Source organism: Herpailurus yagouaroundi, unplaced genomic scaffold (genome assembly GCF_014898765.1).
Source record: "Herpailurus yagouaroundi ecotype Mexico unplaced genomic scaffold, PumYag 207, whole genome shotgun sequence".
Classification (NCBI taxonomy): Eukaryota; Metazoa; Chordata; class Mammalia; order Carnivora; family Felidae; genus Herpailurus; species Herpailurus yagouaroundi.
Genome location: NW_024412438.1, coordinates 1,659,081 through 1,673,732, shown reverse-complemented (window position 1 = coordinate 1,673,732; position 14,652 = coordinate 1,659,081). Strand labels below are relative to the sequence as shown.

Genomic DNA, 14,652 nt, shown 5'->3' with positions numbered 1-14,652 from the left:
AAAATAAATAGAATAAAATAGAGTAAAATAGAATAAAATAAAATAAAGTAAAATAGAATAAAATTCACCCTGTGAATGTCAAAGACGACAGACATTTGTGGAGCTATCATCTCCAGTATTCGTCAACAATACCAAATCCTGCGAGAAGGCGAGCATCTCTGGCCTAGAGCTAAAACACAGAGTAATTGGTCGAAGGGGTCCCGGGGGGAAGAGAGCTGGTATGGGCCGAAAGGGGAAAGGGTGGTCATGCTGGAAGATTAGAAACATAAAAATGGATACACGCTGGAAAAGAAAATAAATTCTAGAACAGACCCTGGAAGCTATGGTCTCACATCTGTCATCCTGTGTTGTGAGCCCCATCAAAATCCAGTAGAAGAGGCGTCTCTGAAAACAGCCCCAGTTTGGCTGCTCAGAGAGTGGATCCTCAGGGAATCGGGTGAAAACGGGAGGACTGGCGGGCTCGTGGACCAGCAGGAAATTAGGTAACAAGAGTGATGGTGGCTCCAGAGAACCACGACCGAACGTCAGCAATTTCTGGCCCCGGTAAGGGAGTGTGCTAGGAGGCAAATGTGAAATTGCCCAATTAGGTGCTACTCTGAATATTATCTCCAGAGAAGAAAGCAAACCCAGGCGCAGCTGATGAGTTAACCAGATATGATACAGAAAACATTTCCTTCTCCTTTCTGGCTTTAAGTCTATTTTAAGGCGTTAGGTCTCTCCCGTCGAGTCGGCATTTGGGAGCCAGGGAGGCGATGCCGGTTTTCCTGGGAGGCCCTGCTCTGCTGTGGACAGCACTGCTGCTCCTCCTCTGTAAGTAGAGGCTCGGTTGCCCCTCCTGGAGGGGCCGACGTGGGTCTGGGTAGCGGCCGGGGTAGGAACGTTGGCAGTTTTCGTGGTGAACTTTTCTGGGCTCTGTGCAAACCACAGGGCATCTCCCGGGGACTCTAGTGGACACAAGCTGGGAGCAGAGCAAATTGGGCTGAGCAGGACCTAAGGGGGAGCCAGCCAGAAGCCTGTTCTTGCAGTCATTCCGGCATCTCCCAGAGGGCAAGGGAGGGAGGGCAGAGGAAAGAGAGAAGTTCTTTCTCTCCCTGGGTCAGATTCCTGACAAGATGGCTGACCCCTTAAAACTCCATGGATGTTGGGGGCGCCTAGGTGGCTCAGTCGGTTCAGTGTCCAACTCTTGATTTCTGCTCAGGTCATGATCTCACGGTTCATGGGATCGAGCCCCGCGTTGGGCTCTACGCTGACAGCATGGAGCCTGCTTATTCTCTCTCTCTCTCTCTCTCTCTCTCTCTCTCTCTCTCTCTCTCTCTCAATAAACAAACAAACAAACTCCAAGGATGTAGACCTCATCACCACCCCCAGATCCCCATCCTTGGGAGTCCCAGAAGACTGGGCAGAGACACTAACTTATCCTCTTTGAACTTTTGCAGATCCAGATGGCATGTCAGCAGGTGAGTGAGTCCTTGCTCCGTCAGTCTCACCGTGGCTGGGCACACTCCCCCCTACACTGTTTCTCATCACCCCACCACCTCTGCTTTCTAATGATTAGGCATCTGTCCCTCCCTGACCAACCTGAGCCCCACTCCCTCCCCGCCTGCCTTCTTTCCCCCGTTCAACACCTGCTCACACACCACCTCATTGTCTCGAGGCACCCCACCCCTTTCTATGCCAACAACCATGTCAGCGGAACATCTAAATGCCCCACCCCTGCCCAGCCTGCCCCACCCCTGCCCAGGCACTGCCACACAACCTCATTCAATGCTTGCATCATCATCATGGTTAGTATTACCGCCATTTTATAACTGAGGGCTTTGCCTGATTAAGTGCTTGCTGGGGGTCGCGCAGCTGACCAAGGGCCAGCTTCTAACAGAATCCCCTGGGGTCCAAGTCCAGTTCTGTTTCTGTACCTCATCGCCACTGGCCACTTCCCAGGCTTTGGTCAAATTTGTACCACATCTCTTTGTTCCAGAAAACCTATTAAGACCGATTCTCTCGGTGCTTCTCACTTCCTTCCAGAATTGATGTGGATTTTTCACTCCATATCCACTCACAGTTAAATAGTCATAAAAATTTAGAACTGGGAGAGACTGTTTCAGCTAGTCTAACACATTTATTCATCCATTATTCACACGTTCATCCACTCAGCAAATATTTAATGAACATGTCCTCTGTAGCAGCCACTGTGCTGAGCTAGGGCTGAACAGGATAGACATCGTCTCTGCCCGACCAGAGGCTGTAGTCCTCGCTGACAGATACTGGCATGGAAATCAGGAGGACTGAAGTGGTCACCCTATGTTGCACTCGTGTCCCCTCTTTCCCCCTAGTTTGGGACTCCCTGGGGCCACAACACTGTTTCCTCCTTCCTGTTTCTTATTAGTGGCCGTGCAAGGGTAGACTGACCACTAACTGTCTGACTATTGCCATATCTGTACTCTGGAGCCCTTTTCAATCCCTCTATATCTCTTCCCACAATTTGATCTTCTCAAAGGCACCCGGGAACCTACAGTGTCCTTGAATCCACCGTGGACTACCATATTGAAAGAAGACACTGTGACTCTTACATGTAAAGAGAACAATTCTCTTGAACTCGACTCTACTGTGTGGTTCCACAACAAGACCAGGTTGGGAGTGACAACTTTAACTTTGGACATCGTGAAAGCCCAAACCCACAATAGTGGGGAATACAGGTGTCAGAACAAAGGATCCATCCTGAGTAAACCTGTGTCCTTAAAAGTCTTCAGTGGTAAGTTCCAGGACTATGGAAAGATAGAGTCCCCCATGTGAGGAATGGCCCGTCTGGAGATGGGGAGAGATCAAGTTATTCTGGGGCTTGGTGCACTGGGGTGGGACTCAGGGTCTCTGTCTCAAGACCTGCCTGTCTCCTTCCACTACTACTCCTGCATGGCCCCACCTCCTTTCGGGGTCCTGGCCATCTCCCATCTCCCAGTGGGATCCTTCCAGTCTACCTCACCCCTCTTTTCCTGCTTGGGGCAGATGTATACGACATGCTCACACAGCATGTTGGATATGTGAACACTGCAAGGAGCTGAACATCTGAAATGGGATCAAAAGATCAAATTTGGTCAACCGTTTCCACGAGCCACGACCTGGATATCAGGTTGCTCTCTTAGTTTTGAAAGACATCCACGTAGATCCCTCATGACTTCCACTTTTACTAAAGAACAAATGTTATGTTTGCCCCAATTTCATGACTGCTATTGCCAACCACTAGGACAGCACGTTCAGGCACATGCGGGCTAGTTAGTAAATGCTGGATGAACCAAAGAATGACTTCATTTAAATGGCTAGGTCATGGATATATTTGGCTTTACATTTTTTAATGCAAACATACTTTAAAGGATAAGCCTACTTTATGTCTTTCTCTTGAGCGAAAAGAGGTGTGGTGACATCCCTATGCATATTCCAGGCACCAACGAAAGCAGCAGGGGATAGCTTCTTTATTTCCTTGGAGTGGATTCTAGAAAATCCTTAAGGATCACTACTAAATAAACTGTGCCCTGCACAGCCTAGCCAGATCTTTGGTCCAAATTCTCCCTCAGTGAATGCCTTTCAATTCTCACGGTGACATTAGCCATACGACCCAACTCTTATACTTTACAGACTCCTCGTTAACAAGTATTCGTTGAGTACCTACCAACTCTGAAGTAATTGTGTTAGGCACTGGGGATATAATGTAAGGATCAGACATGGTCCCTGGCCTCCTGCAGTATGGAGCCAAATGAGGAAGAGGATATTAAGTGAGTAACTACACACATAATTAATATTGGCGTGCATGTGCTGGGGAACTTTCAGAGCCAACTATGATTGACGGTAGAACTAGGGAGCCCCTAAGAGACGGGAGGATGAAAGACACCTGCCCCTAGGCGAGGACTCCCTGGACAGAATAGTCTTATTACCCCGTAGTGACCAGAACTGGCGTCTACAGGGCTGTAGGGAATACTGGCATTCGAGCCTTCCGTGGACAGGCTCAGCAGAGATGTCAGAGTGGTTTCATGGACCCAGACTCCCTTTTCAGGAGGCGAGAGGATTCATCAGTATAGAGGACAGACTCGAAGCGTGATTTTGTTTTTCCTTTTTCTTGCCCTTATGAGCCAAGAAACGGGCTAATGATAAAACGTGGTTCCTGACGCAGACTCTGCATGACCGCTCCTATTTTTTCTGTCCCTCTGTGTCTTTCCATCCATTTGCCGTTAAATAACGTAACGACCGTTCTTTCAGAGTGGCTGCTCCTTCAGGCCTCTACTGAGGTGGTGCTGGAGGGTGAGTCCTTCCTCATCAGGTGCCACAGTTGGAGGAATCTGAATGTCAAAAGAGTGACCTACTACAGGAATGGCAAGTTCCTCCAGTTCTGGTACGACAACTACAACATCACCATTCACAATGCCACAGAAACAGACAGCGGCACCTACTACTGCACGGGCTGGATTTGGAGGAAAAATCACACCTCTAACTTCCTCAACATAGTTGTGAGAAAAGGTGAGCTGGTAAAGAAGGAGGGGGGCAGGGGAAGGGAGAGGGAGGACACCCGAGCCTGAAGTGGCTGCAGCATGCAGAACAGGACAGCCGGGGCACCTTGTCTAGCCCACAGGCCTGCAGGGAGGAGGCCCGGGGTGGGCAGCACATCTCTCAGTCTCTGGTGGAATTTGCATGAAGACTAAATGAGGGGATATTTGTGAAACGGATGTCTAGCCTGTTAATAAGCACCACCCAAGCATAACGGATCATGATCAATGGTTCAATCCCAGAGTCCTCTGTGGCTCCGGGGGAGAACACTTCTAGTTATCAAATTGAAAGGGAGGCTCAGTGTTGGAGGAATGCAGGTGGTGTAGAGCTTGAAGACGCCACGCTTGGGGAGGAGGGCTGGGGACGGAGACCCACACACCAGTGGGCTGTGTGACTGGGTGGTGAGGAGACAGAGCCTCATGAGGAGACCCCGGCAGGTGCACTGCCTCTAGGGCCAAATATGAAGATGCTCTTTCCAAACTCTAAAAAGAGAGGGAGCCTTTGGACTACCTGCCCTGCAAGGAGGAAATTAGACCTTTTGCTCGGCAGACGTGGCTCATACTAATGCCTAAAAAAGCATGGGACCAGAAGCCAGAATTGAGCTTTAATGTCAATATTCTGTTAACCAGCCTGAGACCTAAGTGCTATTTAATTGTCATTGGCCTTCTGGTATCCTTATCTGTAAAATAAAGGGCTTGGTCTAGATGTCCCTTGAGGAACTTTAAAAATACCGACGTTTGCATCTCATCTCTTGAGATCCTGAGTTAATTGGTTTGGAGGACTGAGCATCAGTATTTTTAAAAGCCCTTTCAGGTAACGGGCTTGTGCAGCCAGTGCTGAGAGCCACGGGTCTAGGTGATCTCTACGGGATTTCTGGCTGTAATATTCTGGAGCTCTATAATTCTAGGATCATCACAAAAATCAGTATCTTGCAACCAGAATAACAAGAGAGGGAAACTGGAAGGCAGCTTAAAGAGGCTCTGGCCCAGTGCCTTTATTTCCCCCAACGGGCACGCGGTAAATGATGAACGATTCAGAAACGAGGCACTGGTGAACCTCCACCCTCCCCAGCCTTGCCATCTCCTTTCCACCCTCAAGTCAGACGTGGGCCACTGCGCCTGTGAGCCCCAATAAAGAGATCGCCTTTCCTATGACTTTCCCCACTGGGCACACTGGCTAAAGGAGCTACAGGCTGGGGTTTGAGGGAAGGTCTCAGGAGTCCTGGGGCTCCAGGAAGCACAGGCAGAGGAACCCAAGTCCATGAGTGTCGCCCTCGGGTCCCAGCCAGCATATCATGCTAGCTCTGGAAGACAGAGGACCGTTCCCGGTTCCTCTCTCAGGGAGGATGAAGCCCTGAGCCCCATTTTTCAATTCCTCATATGACGTATGTTTCCTGTTGCATCCAGATTCCCCTCCGGAGCACCAAAGCAAATACTACTGGCTACAATTTGTGATCCCATCGTTGGTGGCGCTTCTGTTTGCTGCGGACACGGGGCTGTTTATCTCGACCCAGCAGCAGCTGACCCTGCTCTTGAAGGTTAAGATGACTAGGAGGAGCAGGAACCTTATGGACCCACGTCCCAAGCCAGACCCCAAAAAGAACTGATGTTGCTGCTTGGGAAACATGTGCAACGGCAACCTCTTTCTGGCATCAGCGATTGCTTCTCCGTGGTCAAACACAGCTCGCAACGCACACAGGAGCGTCTGGACGCAAGGCTTTACAGACCTGCTTTATTAAACCAGCTGAAACTGGTTACATGGCATGTAACAGCAAGGGCTCAATAAACATCACTTAAACGCAAGAATGAATATATTCATTTATTAGCGTCTGTAAGAGAGAAGTCCAACTTGAATAAAAGGGGTATGAAACCAGGTAACACGGGGCATCTAAGTATTTGAGGCTTGCTAGTTTCTTTTTTTGTTTCTAGAGGCAAGAACCATAAAGTCCCAGATTAGGAAGGCTTTCTCCCGACGATCGTAAATCTGGACCAGGCCTATGAGGACCTGGGAGCATGCCGGTGAGATCACTCACTTTTCTGCTCCCACTTCGACTTACCCTTTTTGAGCTTCTAGCTCTTGGATTGCCCTGAAGCTGGGGCAATCCTGAGCCTTAGGACCCTGGGGACGAGGCTCAGTCTAAGATTTCCCTGTGATTGCTTCTCTCTCTGCTATCTCCCAAAGTTGTGAAAACCCTCTTATAGCACCTGAACTTGGAGAAATTCCAGCAAATAAGAATCACCGGAACTCTCAGCTCTGAAAAACAGCCCAGGACTGAGAAAGATCTCAGGCAAAGACCCAACATTCGCTCTCCCGCCCCAACACCACCTTTGCCGCGGACACACTTATCCTGGGTGCCAGGAGGAGGCGTTAGGGAAGAGAGGCAACATATATTAGCAGTACTGACCGTGAGCTCACAACAGTCAACGAGAGATCAGAGCACCTGTTAACTTCACTATATTTTAGAACAATTACTAACATCAGGAGGAAGTGAATCTGGTGGGGGTTGGGGGATGGTTCACAAACACCCATGAGATTGACAAGTCCCATTTTCTCCAAAAGATGTTTTTGGACCATGAAGCAGAGAGAACTATTGGTGTTTTTTGTTTTGTTCTTTTTCTAAATATGGGTATCTGGGATGAACCTCCTTAATACCACTTCTACTTTTCTCCCCCAAATCATTTCAGACACGTAAGAAACGACCAGATTCCCACTGAACAGCCTAGTCACTTGGCTTCATGTCAACAGGCCTTATGAGTTTCCTGCAACAGAAAGAGGAAAAACAGGAAAATTCCCCACGGGAGGACCCTTGGTATTGTCCTAGGCACTTCCCTTGCCTTTAAGGAAAGACAGAAGATCCATTTTCGGCTACAGCCTTGAGACCATGGCCTTGCCACCACCATCACAAACAACTTCTTCCGTCACAGTGTCCTACACACGGCTTCGTACACATCAGACGGAAGAGCAAGTGACTTACTCCTCTGAGGATCTGAGGCCAAGTGACCCAGAGTTAAGAGCTGAGGGATATTTCACGTGGATAGAAAGTCCAGGCTTGATCAGCCTGAGACACAACTTCTGAGGCGTTTTCTAGATTCTGGAGGATCACAATTCACCTTCACCTCCCCTTTTATCCCCACCCAAGCTTGCAAGAGCTCTGCTTAGAGCACATACCTGGACGTTCAAGCCGCCATGAACTACCTGTGTGACTAGAGCAAGCCGCCTGCCCATCTCTAAGATCCCATTCCTTCTTTGTAAAAAGAGGGGGTTTGGACTAGGTGGCTTCTAAGCTCCCTTGAGCCCAGATGTTCTGTCCTCCGTTACTCGGAAGCCTATTTCCCATGTGGTGACTACACAGGCTCAAAGGCTCAGAACGCATCCCCAAGAAGCTCTTAGTGTGAATGTTTCCTTCATCCTCCACACATGGTCTTCACCATACTCTTCCATGGATGTGAATTTCAGGTTTGTCTGAGACTCATGTCTACCATTTATTTCTTCCTATTTCCTTCTTCTTCATACATCTCTTGTTCCGTAAGAAATGTGGAACAGAGTTAGGGCTTAAATATTTAGTGGAGCTCCAAAATATGGCATTTAAAAGAATGCTTTCGGGGCATCTAGGTGGCTCGGTCGGTTAAGTGTCCAACATCAGCCCAGGTCATGATCTCACAGTTCACGAGTTTGAGCCCCGCGCTGAGCTCTGTGCTGACAGCTCGGAGCCTGGAGCCTGCTTCGGATTCTGTGTCTCCCTCTCTCTCTCTCTGCTCCCCCCACCCCCCCCTCCAGCTCATGCACTCTCTCTCAAAACTAGATAAAAACATTAAAAAAATAAAAAATAAAAGGACGTTTTTATTTCTATATACATAAAATACTTTGTCTATGCCAGAGAGGGAGCATGTATATCTTACAGGTGATTAAAATGGCAATAATTCACCCCCCTTCACTCTTAGGGCCTCCTCTGCTACCTCCAGTCTCTTACCAAATTGGTCGAAGCCAGTTCATAGAGCGAATTTTCTCTCCCATAGTTGCTATTCCAAATCGGCTGCCACAAATCATGAATCCTCAATAGAGATTGGTTTTTTGAAAATCAAGTCAGTTAACTCCCTACTGGTGGCCAATGAAAGACATATTCCCTTGGTCACCTCAAGCATGGAAACTCAGACAAAAGACCCACCTCATCAGTAAGCCGGGGAACCGAGTGCTTGAAGACAGAGCCTGCTCCTTCTCTTTTCTCACGAAATGGGAAGTAGGACAACAGGATAATCTCCTTGAACCCAGAGATGGGAGCTTTATGTTGAGAAGGCCAGAGGCACCTGCCAGCCTGGGTCCCTAGATAACCTCAGAGAGCAGTGCTGTCTTCCTATGTTAAGCTGTCGGCCCTGCTCTGGACAGTTACTTACCAAGTCCAAATCCCATTTGCTGCTTCATCAATCTCCATGGCATCCCCGTCCCAAAACTTCTACCTAAAAATGTGCCCAGAATCAAGGGCAAGTGGACTTGTCCATATCACTTAGAGCATCCACACTCTTTCCCTCCCTGAACACTGGAATGATATATCCTCACGTTTAGCCTTTCCTGTATTTGAAATTTTAAAAATATCACCGAGAGTGGTCAGCAATCTCACTGCAAGGTAATTGAAAGGGGATTCAAAGCTGCCATGCAACTGAAAATTGCTGAGGATAAAGGAATAACTTCTTGTGGATTCTGAGAAAAGTTCACATTTAAATTTTTTTCACCAGTTTCCAACCAACCAAATTGAGCCACAAGTAAGTAATAGTTCAATTAATAGGGTGAAATTATTTTTTAATTAAAATATAGAAGCCATTGGCCTCCTGCCTTCACTAGAATATATCAAGGCTAAAAATCTGGGCTCTCTTCTTGCCAAGGACTGTTCTAGAAATGGGATGCTAAACTGTTGCAGATTAGGATCCTCGGAAAACAGATTCTGATGGGCACAACTGGATGGTTCGGTCGGATGAGCGTCCAGCTTCGGCTCAGGTCATGGCCTTGCAGTTCAGGAGTTCCAGCCCCGCGTCAGGCTCTGTACTGACAGTTCAGAGCATGAAGCCTGCTTCGGATCCTGTTGTCTCCCTCTGTCCCTGCCCCTCCCCTGCTCATACTCTCTCGATCTCAAAAATAAATAAACATTAAAAAAAAAAAAAAAGGGAAGAAAGAAAAAGAAAACAGACTCTGAAACTGATTGAAATGTAACAGGTTTCCCAGAGAGTGCCCTCGGCATCAACACCCGTGTGAGAGTGAAGGCAGCGGACCCTGGCAGGGGGAGTAGCTGAAATGTGATGTATGTCAAACCGGCTCACAGATGAGAGCCTTGGAGCCGGGAGGGCCCTTTTTAATCATCTTAGTTGGAGGGACGGGGGCCAGTCTTTACAGCCGGAAGTAGGCAAGTCTTTGCGGCCCGTCTGCCCTGGCAGAAGGTGTGAGACTCTGGAGAAAGTAGCTCTTCACCAACAGCAATTTCCGAAGAGCCACTCAACTGACCTCTATTGCCTCAGAGCCTCCCAGCAGCTGGGGGAACAGATGTGTGGGGCCCAAAGGTAAGCAATCCAGGTAGGGTAGCACAGCATCCACTGAGTACAAGTGACAGAAGAGAGTGAGACCCCGGCTGTCAGATCTCTACCTAATGGCTTTTTATCTGGATTTAAGCAGGATGACTAAGTCAAACATTTTGAAAATAATTTTGACTATCCTCATAGCAAGACACTGGTGCTATTATGTTTAGAAATCTGGACGTGAAGGCAAAGGTGTCTTTGATCTGCAGGCTGACTTCACGTGCTAGCTAGTGTTTTGTGCAAAGTCAGACAGGTTAACTTGACTTGGAGAACTTGTTCATTTCCACTGCCTTGCCCCACCCTTCATAACCAGCAGACCCCGTGACACTCTCACAAGTGATATTTTGCCCACGCAGGGTCACCCCGTGGGGTGATTCTGGGCATTGCAGGAGCTGCGTCTGGAAGTCAGGGTATGCTCAGTCCTTGGCATAGAAGGCCAGAGTGCACAGAAGGATGAGGGAGAAAGGACCCTGCCTTGCACCAGAGCGCACGTGTTCACCTTCTGTGATGCTCAGACAGGAACGCTGGCTTTAAGTCCGGTTTTAAGTTGGGAGCATCTAAGAAGAAACTTCTCAAGATTAACCTCTGCAGGTTTAGGAGCTTACTGGAAAATTAAAAAAAAAAATTTTTTTTAATGTTTATTTATTTTTGAACAAGAGAGAGACAGAGTGCAAGAGTGCAAGTGTGGAGGGTCAGAGAGAGTGGCAGATACAGAATCTGAAGCAGGCTCCAGGCTCCGAGCTGTCAGCACAGAGCCCAAAGCGGGGCTCGAACCCGCGAGCCATGAGATCATGACCTGAGCTGAAGTCAGACTCTTAACCGACCGAGCCATCCCAGCATCCTTCTTGATCCCATATTTAAAGGCATTTTTTGAAACAGCATTAAAATGAATACACGTTAAACAAAATCAGTTAAAAGCCTTCCAATAATCTGTCCTTGTTAAGAGGAAAGGGGCTTCTGCCCCACGGCTCTGCGCAGGGCATCCTTGACCTCCTTGTTCCCCAGGCTGTACACGACAGGGCTCAGCAGGGGAGTGAGGACGGTGTAGGTCACAGAGATGAGTCTGTCCTGCCCCCACGGAACTCCGGGACTTGGGCTTGAGGTAGGCGACGGAGGCACAGCCATAGTGGACGATGACCACCGTGAGGCGGGAGGTGCAGGTGGCAAAGGCCTTCTTCCGGCCCTGGGCAGAGGGGATCTTGAAGATGGTGGAGACGATGAGGACGTAGGAGAAGAAGACCGGGCCCGTGGGCAGAATCAGGACACAGACGCTGACGACAAAGTTGATGATCTCGTTGACAGGGGTGTCCATACAGGCCAGCTTCAGCAGGGGCCTCACGTCACAGAAGTGAAAGATGACAAGGGAGTCACAGAAGGGCAGGCCAAACACAGATGTTACCTGGACAATGGCCACGCCCAGGCCAGTTCCCAGGGAGCCACTTGCTAACTGGACACAGGCCTCTTTACTCATGACGACTGAATACCACAGGGGGTTGCAGGTGGTCACGTAGCAGTCATACCCCGTGGCCGTGAGCAGGAAGCAGTTGTTGGTGCCAAAGGTGAGACAGAAGAAGAGCTGAGTGGCACAGTCTGGGATGGAGATGGCTCATTGGGGACTGAGGAGACTGGACAGAAATGCGCTGGTGGGGACTCAGGAGGCCGGAAAGCACAGATGATGGCCACAGTGTAGCAGGTCTCAGAGAGGGACAGCATGCTCAGGAAGAAGTACATGGGGGTATGGAGGTGATGGTCCAGACGAATAACAGTCACGATGATGATGATATTGCTGGACAGAGTCAGCAGGTGCAAACTCAGAAAGACGGCAAAGACCAGCCTGTGCGGCCACCAGAGTTCCTTTCAAAGAGGAACTCGACCAGGGCAGTAGAGTTTGGTGTTGGCACTGAGGGAGGTGTGCTTCTGGGCAAAGGACAGGGGTGATGAGCCAACTTTACAAGAGAACAGGCTAACCCAAGGCCTTGGGTAAAAAGTGTGTCCATCGTCTGAGCAAATGCCCTGGACCTCGACGGTCATCAGTGTCAGCTGTGGTCATCGCCTCTATGCACCTCTTCCTGGGCTCCACCCCAGGACCCTGAGATCGGCGGCAGAGTCAGATCCCAGAGGGAAGGCAGAGGCCGAGTACAGAGGAGATCAGTAGAAATAATTTGCCCAGACATCGAAGAGGCGAGTCCAGGTCAGGGAAGAAGTTGGTCCTCAAACACTCTTGAATTTGCTGGGAAGGATCCAGTGAGGACAGTAACCGAGGTAAAAGACAGAACATATCTGAGGCCGATATCCTTTCAACACCTGTCAGAAGGCACTGTCACTGCCGAATGGCTCAGAAGAGTCCTGTAATGATTTCTGCTTCTCAGAGTCACTTCACCAAGCCCAGCGCCTAAAATCCCCGGCGATCATGAAAGACTAGAAAAGGGAGCATTTCTACGAGCTGGTCCTCCTGAAAGCCCCACACCGCATAACCTCTCAGGCCATGGAAAAGGTTTGATAAGGCACTGCAGGGGTATGGTTTATCTCCTTGAATTTGAGCAGAAAACAGGATGGAACAGATCCGAGGAGATCCTTTCAAGAAGGGGCTGGGTTTTCCTAGTGTGAGAGCAGAGATAAAATTCACCTAATCAGAGAAGGACCAGATATTCTATTTTTCCCTTCAATTTTGTATATTTCAAGTTGAGACAGGGACAGAAATGGGCTCATCTCATGTGAGCTCAGAACTGGAGACTGGACAGCGGCAGGTTTAGTCTTGCCTTTCAACCCGTGTCTACTCCCGATAGAACCCACCATGGTTATCCGTTACTTCCATTCAGAAAGCGGAGCATCATCCTTTTCCATGCGGAAAACAGTCCTTCCCAAAATGCTGTATTCTGTGTCCCCTCTTCCCTGCGCTTTCTACCAACACCCAACTTGTGGGCACAATGTCATTCTCTGCAGAGACTGCAACGGTCTCCCAACCAAGGTCCCTCATTGCATCAACCTCAGTCAAGTTCCAAGCGAGCCCCCTGAATGGTAAAAAAATCTGCTGATGGTGTTTGCCCAAAGGATATGAAAACACTACCTCGAAAAGATTGATGCACCCCTATGTTTACTGCAGCATTATTTAGAATAGCCACATTATGTGAGCAGCTCAAGTGCCCATCAATAGATGAATGGGTAAAGATGTGGTATATTCATTCCATACACAATGGAATATTACTCGGGCATCAACAAGAATGAAATCTTGCCATCTGCAACAACATGGTTGGATCCAGAGGGTGCAATGCTAAGCGAAATAAGTCAGTCAGAGAAAGACAAACACCATATGATCTCACTCATGTGTGGAATTTAAGAAACAAACCAAAAAATCCCAGACTGTTAACTATCGAGAACACACTGCTGGTCACCAGAGGAAGGGTGGGGGGTGCGAGAAACCGGTGGCGGGGATGAAGGGTGAAGTCTCCAGGTACATTGATGAGCACTGGGTAATGAATGGAATCGTTGAACCACTATACTGCACAACTGAGACTGATACAACACTGTAGGTTAACTAAACTGGAAGTAAGATAAAAAACTTGGGGGCGCCTGGGTGGCTCAGTCAGTGAAGCGTCCGACTTCGGCTCAGGTCATGATCTTGAGGTCCGTGAGTTCAAGCCCCACATCGGGCTCTGTGCTGACAGCCTGGAGCCTGCTTCCGATTCTGTGTCTCCCTGTCTCTCTGCCCCTCCCCTGCTCGCGCTCTGTCTCTCTCTCAAAAACAAATAAACATTACAAAGAATTTTTTAATCGGCTTCAGCCCAGCTTTCAAGGATTTGTAAACAAGCCTGTGATTAACCAGCCTTGATTTTTATAACTCTTATCACTTCCCTGCCAACTGCTCATACAAACTTCATCACGCGCTTTTAACATCTTTCTCGCGGTGCACGGACCAGACCCATGTAGTGCCCCATGTACTATCCCAACATGGGTGTGGACCTGGTAGAATGAGATGTTTAGTTCTGCTTTGCACTCCCATCCCAGAGATGCCCAACATCTTCTTTCTCCCTTAGATCACAGTGGCCCATCCAGCTGCTGGCCGGGAATAGTCTGTAGTGACATCCAAGTTGTGTTCTTGGGTTTTGACGGATAGTTCGGAACCCAGCCATTGACAACCACAGGTCTTATTATATTTGCACACGTACATGGAAATGCATCCAGGTTGTTCTTATAACTCCCTTCCACTTGCCTGGAAAAAGATTTTACTCCTGCCTGTAGCCTAGAATATTTGTTTTCTTCCTCCTCCAGACCATTAATCTGCTCTAAATTACCATCACCTGAAACGACTCTATCCCAGCACCACTATGTGGGTGGACTCCAGGAGAGCCACCAGGAAAGGGGAGCAGGGTGGGATGGGGAGACGGGATGGCAAGAAGAGGGCTACTCATCTCGGGTGTAAGAAATGGAGGTGAGGAAGGAAAGAGACAAAAAGGTAGGGAGGGTACAGATGGACAGAAACCTCGAAATTCAGACCGTAGTGGACTTTGGGGTTAAAACTCTTTCTTTCTGTCAAATAAATGACAACAAAAAGACGGAAACA

At 48.7% G+C, this 14,652-nt stretch overlaps 1 protein-coding gene and 1 pseudogene across 1 annotated transcript; one reads left to right on the top strand and one right to left on the bottom strand.

The window, feature by feature from the left end:
• Positions 1–678: 678 nt before the first annotated feature.
• FCER1A (Fc epsilon receptor Ia) lies at positions 679–6,328 on the top strand. Its single transcript, XM_040452483.1, has 5 exons — positions 679–810; positions 1,437–1,457; positions 2,495–2,749; positions 4,246–4,503; positions 5,937–6,328. Exons 1-5 carry the CDS (start codon positions 753–755, stop codon positions 6,134–6,136), a joined length of 792 nt encoding a protein of 263 aa, XP_040308417.1. The 5' UTR covers positions 679–752; the 3' UTR covers positions 6,137–6,328.
• A 4,670-nt stretch (positions 6,329–10,998) lies between these two features.
• Positions 10,999–13,232, bottom strand: LOC121015535 (olfactory receptor 10J4-like; annotated as a pseudogene).
• Between the last annotated feature and the right edge of the window lie 1,420 nt (positions 13,233–14,652).